This window comes from Dendrobium catenatum, unplaced genomic scaffold, assembly GCF_001605985.2.
Source record: "Dendrobium catenatum unplaced genomic scaffold, ASM160598v2 fragScaff_scaffold_51, whole genome shotgun sequence".
Lineage (NCBI taxonomy): Eukaryota > Viridiplantae > Streptophyta > Magnoliopsida > Asparagales > Orchidaceae > Dendrobium > Dendrobium catenatum.
In genome coordinates this window covers 249,359-274,112 of record NW_021318513.1, presented here as the reverse complement: position 1 = coordinate 274,112, position 24,754 = coordinate 249,359, and the positions used below count along the sequence as shown (strand labels likewise).

Genomic DNA, 24,754 nt, shown 5'->3' with positions numbered 1-24,754 from the left:
AAAAGCACTAAAAGAAAATAAAATATGAATTAGAAAGTAAAAAAATTAACTGAACAGTGTTGGAATGAGAATAAACAACCCAAAAAGAGAAAGGGATCATTGAAAAGATACTTGCCAGTCTAGCCAGAACAACTATAAGAGAACATTTTAGCCCTGCTATTTCACTAGATTGCATGCGTCTCACCACAGCAGCAACAAGCTCACGTATGTGGAAGGCCATTTCTGATGGAAAATGAAATATAAGCTGCAACACATAGTTACCCACAAAAAGTGACCCAGAACTTTCCAGATTAGGGTCCAGCAGCCTGCAGAAAATAAACTTGTTCACAAAAGTAAAATAATAAAAATAACATCCAAATGCAGCAAAAAACCAGAGAATTATATTCAACATACAATTAACATCTGAACAATTTTAATTTCCCAATTGTAATGATAAGTACAAATCAGAGGAAAGCAGTGGTTTTAAACTAAAATATATAATTCAATGGGGAAGATGCCAAGCAATCTCAACAACTCTATCAAAAGAATAATTTAGGCATTATTATTTAGTAGCGGACCAGGCAATCAGATTTGCATGTTAACTTCCACAAAACCAAGTAATCAAATCATAGATAAACATTTTTGCTTCTTACTACAGAAATAAAGATTAGGCATACTGAGTTACAAGTAGACAGTGCAATCAGATTTCATTATTGATGCATTCAAAAAATTATTATTTTACGTTTTTTTAAATGTTTTGGACTCTGTTTTTTTTTTTTATTTGTATTACCCTATGATGGAAAACAACCAATGATCATGCTTGGATTTGGTGATCTTCGGTAGGTTCAAGTCAACTTTGTGCTTAGCCAAACTCACTCAAATAAAGTTCAGCTCCACTAAAGTTTAATATAGTACCTAGCATCTACAATATAATTCAAGATAATGCTATTAAACATATCAAAACAGAAAATTCAAAATTTAGACACAAATCAACATCAGCTGGAGTCAAATTTTTTAGCTTTAGTTTTGCCTCAAACAACCTTTCACAATTGAGCGAACCAAACTCACATGAATATGGTTCGACTCAACTCAAAATGTAATTGTATATAGAATTTAATCAATATCAGTTCAGAAGTAAATCAAAATCGTTTTTGAGTTGACCTAAAATTGAAGAACTTTGAATTGAGCCTATCTGACTGGAATCAGTTTCAATTCCATGTGAGTTTAAGCAAGGACCAAAATCTTCTGAAGCTAAAATTGAATTCATATCAGCCCTAATCTAAGGTGATCAAAGTCACCAATTCATCAACATCACAAAGCTTTTACAGACTATTGCACGAGCTGGAGATGACCCATTAGTTTAGTTTTGGAACATTGATAGTCTAGTTCACAAGAATAATCCCATCAAGCCTCAGCAGTCCAAGAGCCTTCCCATCCCACATAACAAAAAATATGATTAGACAAGGCCGCGAAGCCATGCAGATGGTTACAGAAGTAAGCTAACCGATCAACATACAGAGGGTATAAATATGTTCTCTTTTTCCACCAAGAGAAGTCAACAATTATGCATTCTTCCTGTCAAAGGTATGTCAATCCTTGGTGTTCTGTTCTCTTCATGATCTGATGTGGACACACTCTCCTAGTTCCTTCTCAGGAGACTTTTCTCAGACTCTACAACCACTTCATAGTCCAAGAATGGCACTAGAATGTCTCAATAATGCTTTCCCTACAAAGATGAAGCCAGCATAGGAAGATTCACTGAACTCTTTTCAACAACCACCAAACTTCTCGACCTGTGATGGGCCAAATTCAACATCCAATGTCCCAACTAGTCCTCACTTCTCTCCGTAACTTCACACCCAAATAATTTATTTGGCTTGACATTTTCAATCCAAATCAAAATCAATTGGCATAGAATATTACAAGATTCAGAAGTATTTATGAAAAATGACAACTTTTAATTTGTACAGGCAACCAAAAAAAGTTAATCTAAAGTTAATGTTCGTTATATTCATTTTATTATTCAACGTTCCTTGCAACTCCCAAACTGTATCTCAATATTTCCATGGCATATTGGCTTCAAACAAGAACAGCATTACCACTATCAAATCTTAAGGGTTCAGGAAACATCAAGTTTAAATTTGCAGTTGTTCTTTGGGCATTTTAAAACCAAGTGCTTGCACTACGCAAATGCTAGTAAAGACTGCAGGAAATGAGGAGTTAAAAACATGGATACAACCGAAAATGCTGGAGTTCAAAGAAAAAGTTTCCAGACTCCATGAAAAAAAAAAACTTTCCATAGACTCTACCTTGAAGCTGCATCAAGAAGCCTTTTCATTGTAAAAGATGGATCACCATTCCAGGAAAGCAACTCATGCTTTCCAGCAGCAAGAAATGCTGCCAAACATTCTGTTGCATTCTGCGCACACAATCCAGATAGAGAAGCAAGCATTAACAAGCATGAAACATGCACTCTAAGTGGACTTTGTTTTAGGATCTTTGGATGTGGTTGAAGCTTAGAAAGCAACAAGATTAGCTGCACAAACAGAGTTCGGTAAAGACCTGCATTTCACCGTGATCATCACTTTCGAGCACTACTTGGATGGTAGAATTAAAACATCTATCAAAAACAGCCTTCACAACTTCAACTGGCGCGCTCTGAATAAAAAAAAAAATCTTATTGTTCACACAGGATGCAAATATATGCTGTAATTGACAGAAATACCAAATAAAAAAGAAATCTGATACTGGGACTTTAAACATACTTTCAATATCATTGTTAAAAGATCAAATGAACCTGCAAGCAATCCATCGGGCTGGTTTCTTGGCTGACAAAAGTACCCAAAAAAAGTTTATTCAAAGAGCAAGAGTTTGGAAAACAGCAGCTAGTGAAGATATCTTCTTCATGCATCTTAAAAAACGCACATTTTCTAATATAGAGGCAATGGATGGTAAGATCCGGGAGACCAGAGGCTGCATACATCCAGGAGCATCTTTGATAGCCTGAAAACTGGGAAGTTAATCTATGATGTTGAAGTCACTTACATGAAAGAATCAAATCAAACTAATCCAGTCAAAGAAGTTCCACAAACGCATGCAGCAATATGATTACTTCCAAAAGGCTAAGAAAACAGAATCCTTCAATAAATCCAATTAACTCATTGGCTGGGTGTAGTGCTCAGGCCCATTTATATAATCTTATTCTTCAAACTAATTTTTTTTTAAACTGGTTATCAATTAGAACAAGCACCTTCCAAGAAAAGTCCGAATCCTTAAATTATTGAAATGATGCAAGTAGCTGAAAGAAGAAGAAGAAGAAGAAGAAGAAATAGATTTAATCAACCATTCCACACGAATAAACAGCAGCTAAGTATGCAAATTGCCAAATTCCAGGACCTTATATTCTGAATGCCTCCAATAAAATTGAGACATGTTTGGAAAAATAAATAAAATTGAGATTTATAGAATTTCTCTAACGCTCTCCCAAGAAGCAAGGTTTTGGACATTTAGGCTTTGAACAAGAAAATGATAGGAAATACTTGAGTTTGCAAGTAATCCGATCGGATTTACTTGAGTTCGCAAGCAAACCTAATCAATAATTAGTAAAACAGCGAGAAAACGAAATAAACGTGGTGGAAGAACGAACAAACAATAGCAAAGCTTATAATAATCAAAGGGAAACAAGAACAAAGCAAATATACAAGAGATCCTCAATTCGAGAGGAGGATCATCTCTCCCAAATCTCTAGACAATCCTCCAAGAAACCCTAATTCCAATCAATCAAAACATAATCCTCCATAATTCCCTCATGCACTTTAATACCGAAACCTTCCTAATCCAAATTCCCTCCTAAACGCCTAGCCTCTCCCCCTCTATTCAATTTTGAAAATCACATAGATGGGCGGGCCCCATCTATTTGGTGGAACCAGAGAGGGGGGCAGCTTTGTTCCGCCTCATGTAGTGGAATTGAGCCAACCCATTAGCCGGTTGGGCCGGCTCTATGTGAACCGGCGTAACAATACCGCCCTCCCAAAGAATCACCTTGTCCTCAAGGTGAAAATCTGGGAATTGCTATTTTGTCCTCTCGTATAGCTCCCACGTGGCCTCGTAGTCAGGTAGGTTCTTTCACTGGATCAACACTTCCTTAGTTCTGTCTTCTTTTTGGCGAACTCCCATCAGCTCTAAGGGTTTCAGAAACACCTCTAAATCCTCAGTGAGTATCGCAGGTAGCTCGGGGTTGGCAATGTAGTCATCAATGACCTTCCTGAATTGCGAGACATGAAAAACCAGGTGTATCATCGCCGATGGTGGTAATTTCAGTCGATATGCCACTGCCCCAATCTTCTCCAGCACTTCATAAGGCCCATAGTACTTAGGAGCCAGCTTTTCATTCCTCCTGTTAGCGACTATCTTCTGCTTATATGGTTGGAGCTTCAAAAACACCTTCTCCCCCACTTCAAATTGGATGTCCTTCCTATGCCCATCCGCTTGTTTCTTCATAATTTGCTGAGCTCTAAGTAAATACCTCTTCAACTCCTTTAGCACTCGATCCATCTCCTCCAAGTATTCCTCTACTAAAGACACGGGAGTACTCTGCTCCCGTACAACACCTTGAACGGGATCATCTGTGAAGCAGAATGAAAAGATGTGTTGTACAGTACTCCGCCCATGATATCCATTTAGCCCAAAGCTTGGGTGTCTCTGACACAAAGCATCTCAGGTACAGCTCCAAGCTCCTGTTGACTACCTCCGTTTGGCCATCCGTATGTGGGTGGTAAGTTGTACTCCTCTTCAGAACTGTCCCCTGCTGTCTGAACAACTCTCTCCAAAAATGGCTGAGGAATACCTTATCTCTATCTGATATGATCGCCTCGGGTACTCTATGTAACCTGACCACCTCCCTGATGAAGGCTGAGGCCACTATCATTGTTGTGTAGGGGTGTCGGGGGGGAATCAAATGTGCATACTTGCTCAACCTGTCCACCACCACCAAGATCACCGTGAACCCCTCTGAACGGGGCAACCCATCTATAAAGTCTATATATATCTCATCCCATACCCGTCATGATAACGCCAACGGCTGTAGTAGTCCCCCTAGTGACATAGCCAGATATTTGTTCCTCTAACAGATCTCACACCTCGCCACCATCTCCTCTACATCTCTATGAATTCCCTTCTAGTAAAGCTCAGCCGCCAGTCTCCTGTAGGTCTTTTGCACTCCTGAATAGCCCCCAACCGCGCTTCCATGAAATTCCTGAAGTAAATTTGGGATGTGGATCGAGGTACGGGGCATCACAAATCTCCCATGATACAGTAGTCTGTCTCCCTCCAATGAGCTTCCTCTTCCAATAAATATGCCCTGATCCTTCCCAAATCTTCATTCTCCACAATGAAGATCTGAGTGAAATCTGGCAAAGCTAGGACCGACATCATAGTCATCACCTTTTTCAAGCTCTCAAATGCTGATGTGGCCGTCTCCCCCTATAGGAACCCTTCTCCAACTGCTCAGTGAGTGGCCATGCTATGGAGCTGTAGCCCTTAACGAACCTCCATTATTAACCTGTTAGTCCAAGAAATCCCCTCAGCTCCTTCAGATTTTTAGGCATTTGCCACTTTAACATTGCCTCAATTTTGGACTGATCTGCTACCACCTCTTGTTTTGATACCACATGGCCCAAGTACTCTACAACATTTCTTTAAATTAGCCCTCAGCTGGTGCTCCTGCAGTACCTCTAACACACTTTTCAAATGCTCCCAGTGCTCCTCCTTTGTCCTGCTATAGATCAGGATGTCGTCAAAGAATGCCAATACAAATCGTCTGAGATAAGGTTTGAAAACCTTATTCATAAGGGCCTGAAACATAGCGGGAGCATTGGTGAGGCCAAATGGCATCACCAGGAACTCATAATGTCCTTCATGAGTTCTAAAAGCTGTCTTGGGTACATCCTCCTTCATCCGGATCTGATGGTAACCTGATTTCAAGTTATCTTGCTGAAGATCATGGTTCCACTCAATTCATCTAACAGTTTGTTAATGACTGGTATAGGAAACTGGTCAGGTACAGTTTCCTTGTTGAGTGATTTGTAGTCCACACAAAAACGTCAGTTGTCATCCTTCTTTTTTACCAACAGAACGAGGCTAGAGAAAGGGCTGATGCTGGGTCTGATGATCTCTGCCTCCAGCATCTCTCTGATCAACCTTTCAATTTCATCCTTCTGGAACTGAGGGGAACGATAAAGTTGTACACTGATGGGTGACACTCCATCCTTCAACACGATGGCATGCTCCTGCTCTCTCTGCGGTGGCAATCCTTGAGCTGGCTGAGAAACCTCTTGGAACTGCTGAATCAACGACTAAATGGAGAGGGGTGTCTCCTCCCTCCTCCAATCTCGCTCCCTCCAAACTGTGCAGTTCCACCAAATACCCTCCGCCCGCCAACTAAATGTCCCTCACCATCGTTTTAAGATAAACCAAGGATGGAGAGCCCTGCATCTCCCTTCATCACCACCTTCCTTCCATCCACCATCAACTCCATCGTGAGTGCTCCCTAATTCACTTTGGTGTCTCCCAAACTTTGCTGTCATTTCATCCTCAGGATGACGTTAGTACTCCCAAGCTCTAGCGAAAGGAAATCTTCCCTCACATGTATCCCCTGGATCGTCAGTCGCACTCCTCTGCAAATCCCCTGACCTTTCTCCACCTTCCCCGTACCCATCATCACCTCGTAACAGCCGATATCCACCAATCTCACTCCTAGTTGGTTGACGACCTGGGTGAAAATAAAATTGTGAGTAGCCCCAATATCAATCAACACCACCACTTCCATGTCCTCTATCTCTCCCTTCACCTTCATGGTGTGATTCAAAGTGAACTCTACCACTAAGTTCAGGGAAACCTTAACTAGATCCAAGTGTAGCTTCTCATCCATCTCCTCCTCCATCTCCTCCTCACCTCCCTCAGTTTCCTTGTCATCAAAGACGGTGAAAACCTGAAGAGTTCGGTCCTTGCACCGATGCTCTGGCATGTACTTTTCATCGCACCTGAAGCACAACCCCTTAGCCCTCTTCTCCTGCATCTCTTTCTCCGTCAGCCGCTTGAAATTTCCCCGCTCCCTCCTCCTGTCTTCTCCTTGGTGGCCTTTCGGCTCCCTCCTGTTGCAGGACCTTTAGGTGCTAGATGAGTGGTCTTCATCCTGTAAGTGCCCCCGGTGCTGCTACTCCTAGCTCCCCTCTCCAAATTCTTCTGATTTTCCACCAGTTGGACCAACTTCATGGCCTCCCACAAATCACAGGGCATCAAAACCTTCACTGCTGCTCGGATCTCCGCCTTCAGCCCTTTCATGAAATTTTCCTCTAATACTGTATATGAGAGTCGCTCCACCCTGCTAGCTAGGTGCTCAAACTGCTCCCGGTAATCTGCTATTGATCCCTCCTGTGTCAGAGCAAAGAACTGCTCATAGAAGTCTCCTCCCCGATCGGTTTGTAAATGCTCTATTATGCAGTCTTTGAATTCCCTCCAGCTCCTGATCGGCCTCCCCATTGAACCCACGATAAGACTTTTCCTTCCAAGAACAATCCGGCTGATATCAGCTTCTCCTCCTCCATCAACCCATTAACGGCAAAGTACCGCTCTACCTTGTAAATCCACCCATACACGTCTTCTCCTTCAAAAATGGACATCTTTAACTTCCTCACCTTCTAGTCGCCACCATTTCCCCTGATCCTTCAATAGTTTCCCCTCTCCCAAGTGTTAGGTGCGCCCCATGTTTCCCAGTCTTCCCTTGCTCTGTCATAGCCCCAACCCCCTTTGAAATCCCCCATTCTTTCTTCAAAATCAGCACCTCGGCGGCCGTAGTATCCCTCCTGGCGTTCCCCATACCCACCTCCCCTTTCTTCCCTCTCGACTGACTCCAGATGGGGTATTCTTCCTTCTCCTTCCATGATTTCCACCCATCTTCCTCCCTACGAATTTCAGAATTCGTACTTTTTTCTATCCATTCTTTTCGCCACCGAAGCCGCCGTTTGGTTTTGAATTTCTAACATCTTTTTCATCATGTCCCATAGATCGACAACTTGCCCTTCCATGGAGGAAATCCTTTCCTCTACCGTCATTTTGATTTGATTCATCTCACCTTCAAGCCTTTCCTCCAGAGCATCCACCTTTTTGGCAGCCATCACAATCTAAAGTTTGTAAAAACAAAAAAATCTGGATTTGGAACTCCAAAAACAACAATCTCCCTTCCTTCCAGGCAAAAAATCGCCGCTGAAATTAGCCGAAAACAGCCCTCCACCGGTCTCACGACTTGCTCTGATACCAATTTGATAGAAAATACTTAAGTTCACATGTAATTTGATCGGATTTACTTGAGTTCGCAAGCAAACCTAATCAATAATTAGTAAAACAGCGAGAAAATGAAAGAAACGTGGTGGAAGAACAAACAAACAATAACAAAGCTTATAATAATCAAAGGGAAACAAGAACAAAGAAAAGATACAAGAGATTCTCAATTCGAGAGGAGGATCGTCTCTCCCAAATCTCTAGACAATATTGTCTAGAGCTCAAGCCTCCAAGAAACCCTAATTCCAATCAATCAAAACATAATCCTCCATAATTCCCTCGTGCACTTTAATACACAAACCTTCCTAATCCAAATTCCCTCCTAAATTCCTAGCCTCTTGCCCTCTATTCAATTTTGAAAATCACAAGATGGGCGGGCCCCATATGTTTGGCAGAACTAGAGAGGGGGGCGGCTTTGTTCCGCCTCCTGTGTGGAATTGAGCCGGCCCATTGGCCGACTGGGCCGGCTCTACGTGAACCGGCATAACAGAAAACATATGTTATTTTATATTGCTTGTAGCAAATTTTCAATAGATTTAAACAGTCTTCTTTCCCTTCAATAAACTTCTTTAAGTGCAGCTCTTTCAGGGGAATTTATAAAAAATGGTTGGTCATACCAGGCTGAAACAATAAGACAAGTGTACTAGTGAAACAAAACAATTATTTTCAAGGTATGAGGTTAGTAGAGTCACTATCATGACTCTTTATCGCCCATTTAATTTGTCATTGTTACTTCCAATATCTTATTACATTATGCATCTAAGGTAAATAATGCATCTTTTTTGAACTATTAACAAGTGCTTCTTACTAAATATTATCAGTAAATGTCAGTTTTCTTTGACCATGCATTACTGAGTTTTGCGACAACCTTACAGCACAAAAACCTAAGTGCCATTAACAATACATTAAATTGTAACTCTTCAGTTTCAGAAACAATAACAAAAGCTACTTCCAACCATTCAATTAATGCAATAGCAAATGTCTGAAACACAATACTTGATCCATAATTGTGTAATATCTTTTTCTACATGCATGAATTCATGCCAAGCATGCAAGATCTGTTTGAATTCAACATCACCATCTGGATAAAGTACCTCCAAGACTTCCAAGGCCTCGATGCTAATGAATGGATCTGAAATGTGATGTACCCAGACATCAAGAATGACGGGAGAAATAACAGGCTCCATGGACCTTGATAGTTCATGGCCTACAATCATTGAAGTCATTGGAAGTAATTAACAAGGTAAGCATGGTTTGTGATTACTGATAATTCAACCCAAACTCCAAAAAAGGAAAAAAAAAAAAAGAGAGAAGTTGGCGAATATTAAGAACAGAAAAGCAAACTAACCTAATACATACCTGCCTTAATAGCTGCTTGAAGTGTTTCAAGCACAAGATGCAGTGTTTCATCAGATGCCTGTGCACATACATTACAGGGATAATGACATATAAGCATGCACAGGAAGAAAAGCAAAAGAAATTTTCTAAGACATTCTGATATGCCACCAGCCTAGGAGGGGCCGGCTGGACCAGTCCAAGTTTATACGAGGCGGGCCCACTTGGGCAGCGGAAAACAGAGAGAAGGGGGGAGCGGGATCTCTAGGTGGGCCATGCTTGGCTTAATTCATCTTAGGAGGGAAAATTTGAATGTGGGGAGCTGTTTTAGGAAGTTTGTAATTGTCCTTTGTGGTTAATTAGAAGATTGAGGGGAAATTGTTTCTCATCCTGAATTTGAATGATAATTTGAGATCTAGGGTTCTGACTTTGGGCTCTTGGCGTTGCCGGAGATTTGGAGAGTCGTTCTTCCTCTCGGATTGAAGAACAATTGTATCTTTACTATTGTGCTTTTGCTTCTAGTGGAATACAAGTCTCTACTTGTGATTTTCTCTCAGATTTTCCTAAAGTTTGCTGTTTTACTGCTGTGGACAGCAGTTTTGCTGTTGTGTTCTTATCGGATTGGGTTAGGATTGCTTGCGAACTCAAGTATTACCTTAGGGTTACTTGCGAACTCAAGTATTTCCTATCACATTCATAAAGTTCTTGGTTCTGGTTCAATGGTGTAATGATAATGAGTTTAACATTGAATATTTGGGATAAAAATACCTGCTTGAGGAGATCAATAAGAGATGAAAGTATGCACATTATATGAGGCTGAACCAACTCAGATTTAGCATCCGGTAGGACCTGAGATAAAACTTGACAAGCACCAACTTTTACAGGTGGTGGGCTGTCAATAAAACAATGTTCAAGGGCAATGAACTTTTACATTAAAACATGCCTCAAGTGGATAAGTGTTTCTTACACATCTAAAGCTATTGCTTGAGCAGCAGCATATAGGAACTGCTCGCGAACAGTCCGACCAATCTGCATTTACTCTCAAGGAATATGGATATTCAGAAACGACAATCGAACTGAATTTTCCTAAGATAAAATTATGTACGAATTACGATTACTACCACTGAGGAAAACTTCGAAACTACTGAAAAAGCTCTTGCATGTAGGAATGGAAATTCATACACAGCTGCAGTTGAAAATTTTGGAAATTAGTAAATAGAAGAGAACATTAAGAATTAGTTGATGACTAAAGAGGGAAAACAAAGAAAACTTTCACCTGTTCTTATGTCTTCTGCAACCATTTCATCCAGAAGACGACTTAAATTAACTTTTGTTGCTCCTGAATCCTAAAATAAATACAGCATAAATTCACTTTGGTTATCCAAAACACATATCTATTGATGCGGCACAAAGTTATGCGTCTTTTCTATTGTTATTTTATCTATTTTCAATTGCTTCGTATTTTCTTATATTTTTCTTTTGTTTCTTCTATTTGGTGGCAAAGTCAAAAATAAGACCTACTGCTAAAGGGAAAGGTATATCAAATCAAATTACAGTTGTATACTGTTTCCTTTTTACTGTTCTCACATGTCATGTGCATGGAGTGGTATCAGAACCACTACTTCCTTAAACAATGACCAATGAGAGGAGGATTCAAGGACCTAAATTACAGTTGTATACTGCTTCCTTTTTACTGTTCTCATATGTTATGTGCATGGAGTGGTATCAGAACCACTACTTCCTTAAACAATGACCAATGAGAGAGGAGGATTGCAAGGACCTAAAGGTAGGTGGGAGTAGAATCACTAACAGCAAACAACAACTAGAAAGCTCGAATGAAGCCTCAAAGGCATCAAGACCTATATTCACAGTCACACAGGATCTTAACTGTGTTGGTTATCAAAGAGGATGACAAAGCCTTGTGTGAAGTCAGTAGGAGGCAGCTTCACCAATCCAAGGCAAGGGGGATGATGAGGTTGCAGGCATCTGAAACAAAGAAGTGCAAGCAATGACCAGTGACCGCAATAGCAGGACGACCAATCCAAAGGCAAAGGCACGTGATGGCAAACCCATGTAACAATGAAAGATATCAACCTCCGTTTGTGTTTGGAAGGCGTAGCCGAATCCAGGAACCAATCCAACTACAGGAGTATGAACATGGCATTCGTGGCATCAATGGGCAATGGGCATCGATACAACAAAGAAGATTGAATACGGCAGCATGTGAAAGAATCAAGAGGATCAAAATGACATCGTTCCAAGTTCCAAATCCCTTCAATAGTCATAGTCAACACCATCAACAACAATTTGGCTACTACCAATGAATCCTACGGTGCAATGAATATTCATCCAACAAAGAGGATCATAATCAATTGGCTAATGATGCCCAGAAGTATGGCAAAATTTTCCAACATTTCAAGATGTGAATGGATTTGCCCACATTGGATAAATAATTACATGTTGAAGATTTTCTTGATTAAATTTATAATGTCAACAACATTTTCAATCACTTGAAAAAATCAAGAAAATTATTCAATGAAGTTGGTGGCTTACAAATTGACCACTATAAAGACGAATGACAGAATTTTAACCTCCAAATTAATGTAATGTATATTTTATTCTTTCTTTTCTTTTCTCTATTTTTGTTTGTTTTATATTTTTCAATTTTTTTTCTTTTTTCTTTCCTCTCTTTGTTAGCAAGCTTATGCATGGGACCTAAAGCTTAAGGGGACAAGATGCCCAATTAAGTTAGAGTTGTATATAATTTTCTTTTTTCTTTACGAACATATTGTCACAAAAGCACACGACTATATATATGTATGCATAGTTGGTTGAAAAAAGAACCACCTGTGCTTCAATGAGTTGTTCTGAAATTGAAGCCATTGCAAAAAAGGATGCCTCTCTCAACTGTTGCAACAAGGTTTGTAAATAAAAAATAGATTTAGTGACAACCGAGTAGTTTCAAAGAGTAAAATAGCTGAGATGAAAAGCATTAAGTTAATAGCTAAGATGAGAAGCATTAATTTTAAATGAACTAAACAATAAACACCAAACTGCCTGCACTGATGATTAAAAAAATATTCTCGATCATTTGATCAAAAAGATATTACAAAAAAAGTGAGAATTAACACAGGAATGGAAGAACTTTTTTTTCTTGTAGAAAAGTTGTTCATATTGTCACATTCAACATTATAACCATCAGCTAAAGTTTACCACAAATCAAATCTACTGCATCTAATACAACGCAGGAAAGGATAGGCAGCCAAGTTTCACCTAACACAACTAAAAAGCCCATAATGCAAAACTAATGCCGCAGATTGACATTTCCTGTAAATATGGTCAAGAAGCTTTTTGGTGATGAAGAAGAACAATGCACCAAAGGTAAAACAACTGCCTGAGAAGAAGATCCAAAACTTAGAGCAACTATCCAAAATATTAATACCTATAGGTTTGGGTTGAAACTGGATTTGCATATCCACTAACAAATCCAAGGGTTGGCCTGGAAAATTATGTTCAAGTTGCAATAGTTTCTTAAGGAACTTGATTTTTAGCTTTCCATTTTAACAGTTACCTTTCCCTTAAACCCTATTTGCATGTCTAGCATGATACACAAATGCTTATATCTCTCTTTTTTAGCAAACTAAGGAAACATGAACGAAACAATTAAAGGAATTATATGTACAATTTGTGCAATCGGGTTATAAGTAATTGAACATATTATTAGTCTGTAGGAACAAACAAAATATATAGACTTTCTAAAAAGTTTGAAAATATTGTGTTTGTTCATGTCTTTCAACTTCATGGAAAGAATTATCTCCTTAGGCATTAGGAATTATTTCAGATAAGGAAGATCACTTTTTTAACTTGCTGTAGAGAAGGAGTTTGCACTGTCATAATCATCAGCTAAAGTTTATCCCATATCATTCTATTAAAGTTTATAGGATGTAAGAGAAGATAGCCAACAAAGATTTTCGTTAGTTATTAAAATAAACATTTAAAACATCACAATATAAAAAAGAATCAAAGACTTTTTTTTTTAAGAGAAGAAGAGAAAAAAAGAATTAAAAACATGACACAACTGAACAGTAGATTGGCTTTCTTGCCATTAAGCATGAGAATTTTCTGCAAAAGAAGAGGGCAAATAAACCTAACGTAAAACAAACTGATAAAAAGAATATCAACAACTTAAGAGCCACAATCCAAAATTTTAGAGCCCTAGGTGTTGCGATGCAAGAGATTTCCTTAAAGCCACCATTACCAACAACTCTAATTTTAATTCTTCCTCCAAACCAGGTCATGTGGCTTTCTTTGGAGATCGAGGCCTCCTCTTGCAACTTTTATCAAACAGCTTGTTCGATTCTTTGTTGATCAAATATTCAAGAGGATTCAACAACAAGTCTTGTTATATGACTTTTTGTTGGCCCCTACTTCATCATTTATTTAGTGACCCTCCTCTTGGGACTTTTTGTTGCGGTAATCTACAGTTTTGAGAGATATTATCTCTTTGTGCAACCAAGAGATTTACCTTTTTATGAATTTTTCCCTTCTTTTTTTGTTGCTCTTCTCTTCTATATTTCTCCATTGATTGAATAATTAATTTTAATCAAATTTGACAACCTGATTTCAACAAATGATAATTTCAAAGTGTGAGATTGTCTTATTGATCCTAATTTTATGGCCATTATTTCCAATAAAAGGCCATTAAATTTTCTAAGGAATTGGTTTCCATAATTTTTATTATTTTCATGCAAATTCTGGCATGCATCTCAAATTATATTTGCATTAGAAACCCTAAAATCTAAGACTTCCTGCATCACTAGGACTAAGTTTGGTTGAAAATTCTATGGTTATTATAGAAGGTCTAATCAGGCACAACCTAGAGACATTTGCATATTCATTAGCAAATCAAATAGGAGGCCTCCCTCTTTTATATCATCAGACAGCCTGATTCAACTTGAATTGGTTTCTTTATAAATTTGCAGCTTCCATTCTATAGTTCACTTTCTATTAACCACTACTTACCGATGTAGTAAGATTTACAAATGATATTCAATTAGATAAGTATGCGATTGCACCAAAATATAAAAGATGAATGAAATAATTACAGGAATTAAGTGAAATTTTTGTAGGAAAAGCTTCTAGTTAATTGAACAGTCTAGAATTCTGTACGAACAATTACAATATACACAGATTTTTCCTTAAGTTCCATAATCTTGTGTTTGCCCAAGTCAAACCATGGCAAATATTCATTTATAGGTAGTATGGCATTCAAAGATTTTAAATGCAAAAAAAAAGTCAGTAACTTTTCTTGAATATGAGGAAAAATTAGCAACCAAATAAGAATAAATTCCAAAGCTGTAATTTCAAAAACTTATAGAAAAGAATACTAACTGCATATTTATAGAAGCATGGTCTCTATAACGTGAAACCCATTAATAGTATTCAAACAATTAGAGAAGACTTAAGAACCCAAAACTAAACAGACCCTCAAAAGCATTGAGTAAATCTGCAGCTAGTTTGTGCATATTGAGAAAGGCTGGGACTTCTCCCCTTGGATCAGACGGAGCTAGTTATGGTGTTTGGACAACAAGGCTAGGACCTTCTCCCCCTGGATGAAACGGAGATATGCGTTTCAATTGCATCTAGGAAGCACAAACACTTACCAATACCGTAAGTGTTCATATCAGACGCAACAAATCTCCTAAAGACGATATTAGGTTCCAAAATGGGTCCCACATAGCCCAACACTGTCTGGGCACGGCTCAATAAGCTGTAAGGACACATGTATGAGGGACAAATGAGATATCAATAAATCAAAGAGGGGCAAATGAGACATTAATAAATCACAAAATACATAACTAACAACAAGCAACAATTTTTAGTATTTTAGTGTTATTAACAAATGACAATTGTCACAAGTTAAGAAGTATATCTTTTATTATTAATAATGTTTATTTTTCTCTTGTTATTGTTAAATCTCTTTAGTGAAGCATATGCATATGATATTATACTCCACTAGGTGATGCCTTAAGTAAAAATACTAAAAATTACATCTTTATATTACAACAACATTAAACCTCTATCCCACTACGAGCTACATTAATCTTTTTTCAACATTGTGTCCTATTAAGAGTCAAATTCTCATTTAAACATAATAAAAAAAGTTTATTTATAATACTTTCTAACCAAGCCTTTTTAGGTCTACCTCCACATTTCTTAACATAAATCAGATTTAATACATCCAATCTCCTAACCGGGCCATCAAAACTCAAAAGATTGAAGTTTTATGTGACCAAACCATCTAAGGCGACTCTCTCTAATCTTATCTGTCATTAGAGCTACTCCAACATTTTCACGTATATACTTGTTTCACATTCTATCTCTAAGTGTAAATAACACATCCACCTAAGCATCCTCGTCTCTGCAATACATAACTTAATTTTTTGATTATCTTTTAATGATCACCATTTTGTGCGATAAAGCATTGCAGGTCTCACCACTATCTTATAGAATTTACAAAAATAATTTATAATAACATTATGTCTATGGTGTGCAAGCTCCTACTTTTTACAGTTATATCGGGTCGGTGTGGTTGTATCGTATCCAAGCTTCATCAATTGCATTTTTTTCTCAAGAACCTAACAAATCACCAAATGAATCTTTATTTCTTACAGCAAAGCATAGAACAATACCACCAACTGAAGTCCTAAGAAAGCTCGTGAAATCTAAACTTGTGCAACTTACTAGAGACTACTCCCAAGTCGTCTACTTTAGATTGACTCTAAATCCCACATCAAGGCAATCTAATGAAGTTTATATTTAGTCAGAATAGCAAGTGATCCATTTATTGTTTAACAAATAACCAGTAAAGATAAATAATTAAGAGAAATAATAAGGGCAGACAAGTAACAAATCATTTCTTGGGTCCATCAACTAATTAAGCACTTGATGTCTGCAAACAAATTAATTTGAAGTAGTCATTGAAGAGTTTGCCATTCAATTGTTTTTGACAGCTAACATCTGCATCATACTAATTTTGCTATAATTACTTGGAAGCAGCCATTAAATAATCCATCCTTATTGAGATTAGTTTGATATCAAAAGTCGAAAAGAAATTTTAAGTCCTGATTCCATATGAACTTCTTTTAAGTTTCTCTAAGATAACAAGATCAAATCAAAGTACAACCATCTTTTGCTAATAACCTAAGGTGTGATGTTTACTCATTTTTTGAGGCAGGGAAAAAAAATAAGTTGACTGGTAGTTCACTACTGTAGATTCATTTATGTCTTCTATAAACCCTTAACCTATGTCCAAAGCATATACCACAATCGCCCTAAATAATAATTGGGGAGAAATATATTTTCTTTATTTAGCAGAATGCATTAAAAAATAATTAGACCATTCTGTATCATTTTCCGCATCTGTGTCTAGTTTCCTTATAATCAAACTTTAAAAAGACCATGATGGCATTGTTGATGAGGTTGTCAATCAAAATGTCCACCTCAGCCTTTAAAGTAAATGTACACAGGAAACAATCTAACATGAAACATGTGACTAAAAACAAGTAAAATGTTGCAGAAGTCTTTATTTACTTTCCACCAATCTGTCGAACCAGAAACTTTGGCAGTCTGCGACTCAATGAAACGTTTGTTAACAGCTTCAACAATGGAATCAATCATTTCTCCACCATAAGCATTAGCTATCTCCTCCAGAAGCAGAGAGCCTGAAACAATTTTACAACCACCGTCAAGAAATAAAGAAAAAGGATTCATGTAGCCGACCCCACATAGTGGAACAAAGGCTTGATTTTGTTGTTGTTGTCGTCGTCAAGAAATAAAGAAAAACCGATAAAGAGATGCAAACAAACAATAGCTATGAAAACAGCATAATTAACTCAAATAAGTTATAAACTGTAATCAACTGAAAATATTGTTACTTAATTTTGTTGAATTTTCCTTGGAGGAAGAAAAGCATCCATCATATAAAATTAAATAGGAAGACCTCATTATTTCAATCAGTCATAAGTATGACATTGAGGCACCAACCAAAATTATGTGAAAAATAAAGAAGGTTTATAATCAGCTATAGATAATAAACCTAATATTTTTAAATTCTCTTATTAGAAAGCAAAGCATTCATCATATGTACACCCCAAACACCAAGGAATGCCTAATTACTTCAATAGAACCAAGGAATTTAAAGTTTGAAATAAAACAATATCATCTAACAAATCAAAATTCATTTCATCCCGAATACGCATCAAATAATAGAAAATTTTGCATAAACTTGAAAATGAGGTGGGCTTTTGTGTGCATGAGAGAGAGAGAGATGGAATTGAACGAGCAATTCCCATGAAAAAACATTATTTATGATAGCAAAGGTGTCAAAATAAGTGTACAGGTTCAAGACCATTACTAAATTTGATAGTCAAAACCTACAATAAACCACTTAAAAAAGAAGTTAATGAACCTCACTGTAATAGGTCAAGATTTCAGGAGTCAATAATCGTTGGTATCACTGGATTTCCTAACATCGTCAGCTGAACGTATTCTTTTAATATCAACCAAAACTGTGCGTCATCCATTCAAACCATGCTCTATTCATTTTAGGATTCTTAAAAATTTTCTCAGTAGTCCCTAACTTTGCATTCAAGGTCTATCTAGTTCATAAGAGACGTCTTATTCCAGATCGTGTGGTCTTTTAGAAATGCAATGCAATTCAGAATAAAGCCATGGGATTTGGTTTGTTATTGAATCCTGTTACTCCGCAACAACCATATATAGTGCTAACATCATTCACTCTTGATATAAACAAACTTCAGTACAGTGCAATTGGTTAGGCATATACTCATAAACTCCCCTGGAATTGCAAGCTAAACCTGACATTCATCCACTCTTAATACAACTTTTGTACACTATTTACTTTTGAACCACCCACAAAATACTTGTAATTACCTTCACTTTCCTGTTATATCGGACTTACATGCAACTTCTCACATGTAAGTCTTATCTCTAACACATACCTGGCTTCTACTCTGTCCATTGATGGTCTCATTTTAATTTCATTGTGAAGCTTGCATAAATGTTATGATATGCAAATCAGACTTCTCAAAACATAGAGAACAGAAAGTACATAAGAAACACCAAAGGATAAAGTGAACAACCTTTTGAGTAAGGAATACGAAAAACATCATTTTGTTCCTTTATAGCAAGCGTTGATGCATTTAAACTTTATATACCTGATACACGGCAACTATAAGTAACATCATTCTCATCAGCAACATATTGATTTGCATCCAATAACCATGTATGTACCTAAGAAGTCAAACGAGATTACATAATGCAAAAATCAAGGAAATATATAATATAAGAAAAGAAGCAGATTTTATTATGTGAACCAATACCAAAAAGCTGAAACAATTAATCATTTAAACTAAGCCTTTCTCCATATTAACACTAGGCATTAACCATTCAGATTCTAGAAAAACTCCCGTGACTTGTAGACACAGCTTATTTGGATTTCCAACGCCCTACTACAGTATATTAGGTGTGCCTTCCAAATTCTAAATTTGCCCAAATTTACCATTAGCTCAATACAACCATCTACCAAATTATCTTCAAAAATGCTCCAATTCTTGCAACCCATATGCTGCTCAAAGTTGCACCATTCAAATATCTTCGGAAAATACCTCGATCAAGTTCTAATAGACTACAGGGAGAAACTTTGTTACAACACTACAAACCAGCACCATTAAAACTGTTCAAAAGTCGTTTAAGTTGACCAGAACATAGATTTGAAAATACAAAGGTGCAGTCAGGTTTTACATCATACCACTATTTAGCAGAACAAAACATCACATTCATGAAAAGCAAAGCAACTTTCCAGATTTTACAACGTGCATTTTCACCCCTTTTTTTTGTTTTCTTTCGGCTTCCAGTCAGTTGGATGACAAATCCTGGACCAAGACATATAACTATTGGTTCTGAAAAGCAAAGCAACTTTCCAGACAAAAACAGTTGAAAGATCACAAAAATCACATATCAATCCTTTATGGTTGCATAAGAAACTTCAAAAGTAAGAATGCATTGCCTCTTTGTTGCATCTCTAATGATTGATAAATGATTCCTCAAAACTTTTTTTTTTTTGTTATGGCATTTAGGGACTCTATGGGCATATTCTACTGAACAGATTTCAGAAAAACAAGGAATCGGATTCAACAATTACAAATTATTCACCTGGAAAAAAAATAAAATAAAATGAAAAAATAGCAAGAAAGTGCAAATAACGGTCCGGCGTAAGCTCTTCTATAACTATTAAAAACATATTACACTGAGCAAATTTCAAAATCTTATACGATTTCTATCATTGTTTGCAATATTAGTGCTAGCTATAAAAAGGTGCAATTCCAGTATGTTTGGCAAATTCTCAAATTATTTCATGGTCCACAGGCACAAAAGAATAAAATTCAGTGTTAAAGATTCATAAAGCCACCCTAATAGTTAGATGAGGCTTAAAAAGATGCTGAGGATGAAGAAAAAATCAAGTTTATATTCTTCAGTCTTTCTATATTCTTCAATGTGGCTTCTCCAATACTGAGTAGACATCCTAATTCATTTGACAATGAGATGTTTTAATCGTTTAGCAAAATAGAAAATCATCACTGTATGTCAGTATGACCCAAATAAAAGCATTCAAGTAGGCTTCAGAACACCACCGTTCATTCATCTTTAGAGCTGCATTTGGGGCTTGTCAAACTTTATGCAATTCCTTTCATAGTTTGATTCATTCATGTTCATAACAAGAGGGACAGTTTCAAAGTTGGAAATACTCAATGTTTAAAGTTCTAATTATGTAATGGTACAAGTTACTAAAGACCAAATTAACAACTTCTATATTTCACACCCTGAAGCCCTTTGATTTTCAAGAATGCAACTTGTGTAATACTTGATGTGCTTTCACATATCACCACGGTATGTCATTCTGCATCATACTCGGCGTTCAGATTAGGAATAATGAATACTTTTTCTGCCATTCATGCATTTAAAACATTGCATGGTGTCAGGCTGTCAGCCAAACAATAAGTTTCCTAAATTTGCTTTTTCTTATATATTTATATTAATCAAAGCAAATCAAGTTTTCTCAAAGAAAAGAAAGTGACATCAAGCCTTCCTAATTAGACAAAATCCATGTTTTGGGTAAGTCTCAATACAAAAAGAAATGCAAACTATGATGCTTAGCAACCAAATCAACAATCAGCTCAACCTATTCCATCACCGGCATACCCATAAATCAATCCCTCTGCCTAGTAACCACTGTTTCCCTCTTTGATCTTTATACACAACATAGCATGATCCACAAGCACATTATGTGTTACCTGAGGTATCAACTAGACTCACACAAACTGAAAACAACATAACAAAGGAGGTCCTCCGAGCAAATAACAAATACCAATTCTGTCGCATCATCTTTCAATGCTCTAGAATGAATGAATAAGAACTTTTATTTATGTAGGAGATAACTTGTTAATCTCAAGCAAAAAATAAAACTAATTGAAGCACTGAATAAATTGAAATAAATAAAATAAAGCAATACTTTATTAAAAATATATTGGATGCATTAAACAACTTTCCAAACTGCAATACAATCGCTTAATTAAACATACTTGTTCCTCTGTCATCTGTAGAAAAGCTATGGTATAGTAAACAAGCTCTTTTATGCTTCCTCCAATGACCTACAATACCCAATTCCAAATATAACATCTCCTTTTACATCTATGATTAAATAAAATCACACGGTTGACAAATAATGACCAAAAAATGTTAAGGAAAACAAATAAGAGTTAGCCATGTACCTTTGCCAATTTAGAATTTCCCACAATGGTTAATAGAGTCTCGAACAACTAGACAATGACAAAAGGATACAAATGATCAACTAAAAAGAAATAGCATGAAATCCGACACAAGTGTTACCATGAAAAAACAGCAGTTTCTCATCATAACCCCAGTAAATTCAACAAGTAGTGTAAAGTGCATTGAGAGTTGATACACAACTCAAAAAATGTATTAAGAATCATTTAAGAAACAATATTGAGTTAATAATAGAGTCAAAAAAGGCGAAAATTTTACAAATGCAAGTTATCCCAAAGCCAAGAATGCAATAAAGCTCTATGTTAACTGCTTAGTTGAACAAGTTCAATATCTCACAAATAATAGATTAAAAATAAAGCAATTAATTGAGTATTCAGCAGCAACAAAGCACCTGAATAATAAAGGCATCTAGACTTCTCTCATTACCATCAGAATCAAATCTACCAGAACCCGAATCTTCAGTGCGGTGAATAGATGAAATCTGGTACACATCCAATGCTGAAACAAATGTCTGCCACAAAGATGACAAAATGACTGGACCAAATTGCAAGTCAATACCTTGAGACAGAGAACATACAAGTGTAATAGAAGCAGAAGAAATCACATTATTTGCACTTCATATACCCCCATAGTTACCTGAAAATCTAGCTTCTATAAGGCTAGGAAAATTTTGAACAAGCTGAAGTAAACATTTCAGGACCTGATAATTTGGCAAAGAGAATGCATGTTACAAAGAAAGATAAACATAAGCCTAAGTGTAACTCGATCCAAAAGGTATTCACCTCCATTCTCATGCTCCACTCGTCCGGATCTTCTGATTGCAAAGGAGGTTGTAAAATAATAGAAAATTGCTCCATAAGGGAATTAACCATTTCCAGCATCAGCCCAGCAGTTTCTGTCTGAAGCAGCAAATCTATTATCACCTCCATGGAAGCAAACCAATTCTCAAGAACCATATGCCTACAAAAATCTTAGCAGATAAAGTTTGGAAAATAACAAAAAGGGTACAACAAGAACATACCTTATACACACCACTCATGGATCCCAGAACAGAAATGCAAGCATGTACTATTGCCAAAGCTTTTGTTCTGAGAGATTTCTCATATAGCTGCAAAAATCAAAACAAACGACAAATATTTGGTATGAAGAGCATGTCACTTCACAAAAAAGAAGCTAGTACTTTGAATTAATGTGATGAAATAACAGATATAATTCATATGCATTGCTAAAAGAATAACCATTTAGTCAAACAATAGCATGCACTCACATGAGGTGCAGAAATTATTGAATGCAAGCGAGGGTACAGAGCGGGTAATAATTTAGGCACTAAAGTATCATCCAATTCACCAGAGAGGAGAGCCAAACATTTTAGAGCCCCATGAACTGAGAGAAGATAGCAACGAAAAATTAGTATGAAAAGAATAATTACAAGCATTAGATCTGCAAGTTTTATCCTGTCAATTCAGACTTACCTTCAGAAAACAAAGACAAAATCAACCTTTTAAGAATAAGAACAAGATAAAGCATATTTAGTAAGGTACCTCCACTGATAGTTTTTTGCTCGCTAATCAACTTTAATAGAAAAGGCAATAGCTCAGGCCAATCATCTGGCCAATCATATTGAGCGATGGAAACTATAGCCATGCTAATTGCTGTGCGAATTTTCCTATTAGGATCATCCAATGAAGGAAGCAATAGTTGGTGCATGATCCTCTGGAAAATATGAGGTATTAGTAAGAAGATATGTATATAATAAGGTTTAACTTCTTAAGAAAAGCATGTTCTCATAGGCATTATAAGATAATAAATAAAGAGCATACGAAATATGTATCTAGGCAGCAGCAAAAGCCTAACATTCTGTAAATTATTTTAAGCTATAAGAAACATATATAGTATAGAGATGACCTTCTCTTCTGGTGAAACCACAGGATATATAAAATTCTCTTCACCTTCTTCCCAATGTTGCTTTATGAACTGCTTTAGCAAAACAGCCGCCAGGTAAAAATTGTTAAGTATTTACAGAAGAATGAGATAGGAAAAGTTATGAACGAAAACGTTTCATTATATAGGGAACACATATATAATTTCAAAAGAAAAGGATATCTGCCGCAGACCAAAAGGAATGTCCTTGTTAACGGTGATCTTGGTAAGAGCAGCCCCATAACCTTTGAGACAGATAAAAAATCACATTTTTTTATTGGTTATCAGTCGAAAAACGAAAAAAATTGAACATACAGAACAATAACGATTTATAAAAATGCATTGTGAATCAAAAATATCAATATTGAAATAAACTTTATGACTCTATCTAAGTAATTTTGACTTCAATGGCAAATATAGACAGCTGCAAAGTGAACATTCACAGTAAGGATATTCTGTCAAGATTAACATTGGCATTTCCTCGATGAAATGATCACGATGGTATCTTTCACTAGCAAATTGCTGACCTCCAACAACCAAAATGCCAAATTTAAGATGCAGAATACTCACGGACCATCAAAAGAAATATAAACTTCAAATTATTGAATAAAAAACCAACAACATTCAGCATTAGGACTGGAATAAACAAGAACCACTGTCACTGGATATCAAACGAAAACACGTGTACATACAACAAATCCTTCAAAGCAAACCTGGCTGCAGAGAAGCTTGCTGAAGCGAGGCCTCAGCAAATGAGCGGACTTCGCGACTAGTATCAAGCGTTGCGGTGAGACAGTCGATGAGCCATGTCTGGTCCTGATCTGCAGGTGAAGCCATGCCGAAAAAAACAAACCTAGAAAGCAAGGTACACTACCTGTCGGTGGCAAGTTCTCAATGGAGAGGCAGTTATTGGCTGCAAGCCGGATTTAATGGAGCTTACGTGATCGTTTGGCCGGCGGAAATAAGACAGCGGAAGCCGGAGGGGGTTTTAGGGTTTTATATAGGCCGAGGAAATCCATGTCATCCGACCCAAAGCATGGGAACTTTTATTTGGTCTGGTCACCTGATCTAATATAGTTCTGCATTTGGACGTCATTAAAATAGTGTCACGTATTCTCATTATTTATCTCGCGGCACAACAACACTGACCTGGAACGGAGACGGGATTGCTATGTTCGCGTGTTGCAAGGTATTTGCTCGGTATTTGCTCAGTATTAGTCGATTTTGCTCGACAATAATGAGAAATATCATTCTGTGAAGACCAATACCGAGCAATAACGAGAAATACCGAGTAATACCTAGTATTTCTCGATAT

The 24,754-nt window shown here is 37.0% G+C and overlaps 1 protein-coding gene across 6 annotated transcripts in view; it reads right to left on the bottom strand.

Moving 5' to 3' along the window:
• LOC110106239 (importin-9) overlaps positions 1 to 24,448 on the bottom strand; it is a 38,195-nt gene extending 13,747 nt beyond the window's left edge. For 4 of the 6 annotated variants that reach the window (XR_003700477.1, XR_003700479.1, XR_003700478.1 and 1 more), the window contains exons 1-25: positions 24,153 to 24,448; positions 23,623 to 23,684; positions 23,425 to 23,517; positions 23,061 to 23,232; positions 22,787 to 22,902; positions 22,541 to 22,627; positions 22,302 to 22,418; positions 22,156 to 22,219; positions 21,911 to 22,077; positions 21,504 to 21,551; positions 21,315 to 21,383; positions 18,891 to 18,966; positions 17,245 to 17,375; positions 12,499 to 12,558; positions 10,928 to 10,997; positions 10,773 to 10,837; positions 10,619 to 10,680; positions 10,420 to 10,543; positions 9,676 to 9,733; positions 9,411 to 9,523; positions 2,905 to 2,982; positions 2,745 to 2,807; positions 2,542 to 2,637; positions 2,289 to 2,398; positions 116 to 305 (exon numbers count right to left, since the gene is read on the bottom strand). Coding sequence is in view for 3 of the 6 variants with exons in the window: in XM_020836049.2 (XP_020691708.1) it covers positions 116 to 305; positions 2,289 to 2,398; positions 2,542 to 2,637; positions 2,745 to 2,807; positions 2,905 to 2,982; positions 9,411 to 9,523; positions 9,676 to 9,733; positions 10,420 to 10,543; positions 10,619 to 10,680; positions 10,773 to 10,837; positions 10,928 to 10,997; positions 12,499 to 12,558; positions 17,245 to 17,375; positions 18,891 to 18,966; positions 21,315 to 21,383; positions 21,504 to 21,551; positions 21,911 to 22,077; positions 22,156 to 22,219; positions 22,302 to 22,418; positions 22,541 to 22,627; positions 22,787 to 22,902; positions 23,061 to 23,232; positions 23,425 to 23,517; positions 23,623 to 23,684; positions 24,153 to 24,276 (2,415 nt within the window). In the remaining 3 variants the exon portion in view is untranslated. Of the gene's footprint in view, positions 1 to 115; positions 306 to 2,288; positions 2,399 to 2,541; positions 2,638 to 2,744; positions 2,808 to 2,904; positions 2,983 to 9,410; positions 9,524 to 9,675; positions 9,734 to 10,419; positions 10,544 to 10,618; positions 10,681 to 10,772; positions 10,838 to 10,927; positions 10,998 to 12,498; positions 12,559 to 17,244; positions 17,376 to 18,890; positions 18,967 to 21,314; positions 21,384 to 21,503; positions 21,552 to 21,910; positions 22,078 to 22,155; positions 22,220 to 22,301; positions 22,480 to 22,540; positions 22,628 to 22,786; positions 22,903 to 23,060; positions 23,233 to 23,424; positions 23,518 to 23,622; positions 23,685 to 24,152 lie in introns of those variants that run through there. The other 2 variants (XM_020836050.2, XM_020836051.2) reach the window with 2 other exon arrangements.
• Positions 24,449 to 24,754: the final 306 nt, after the last annotated feature.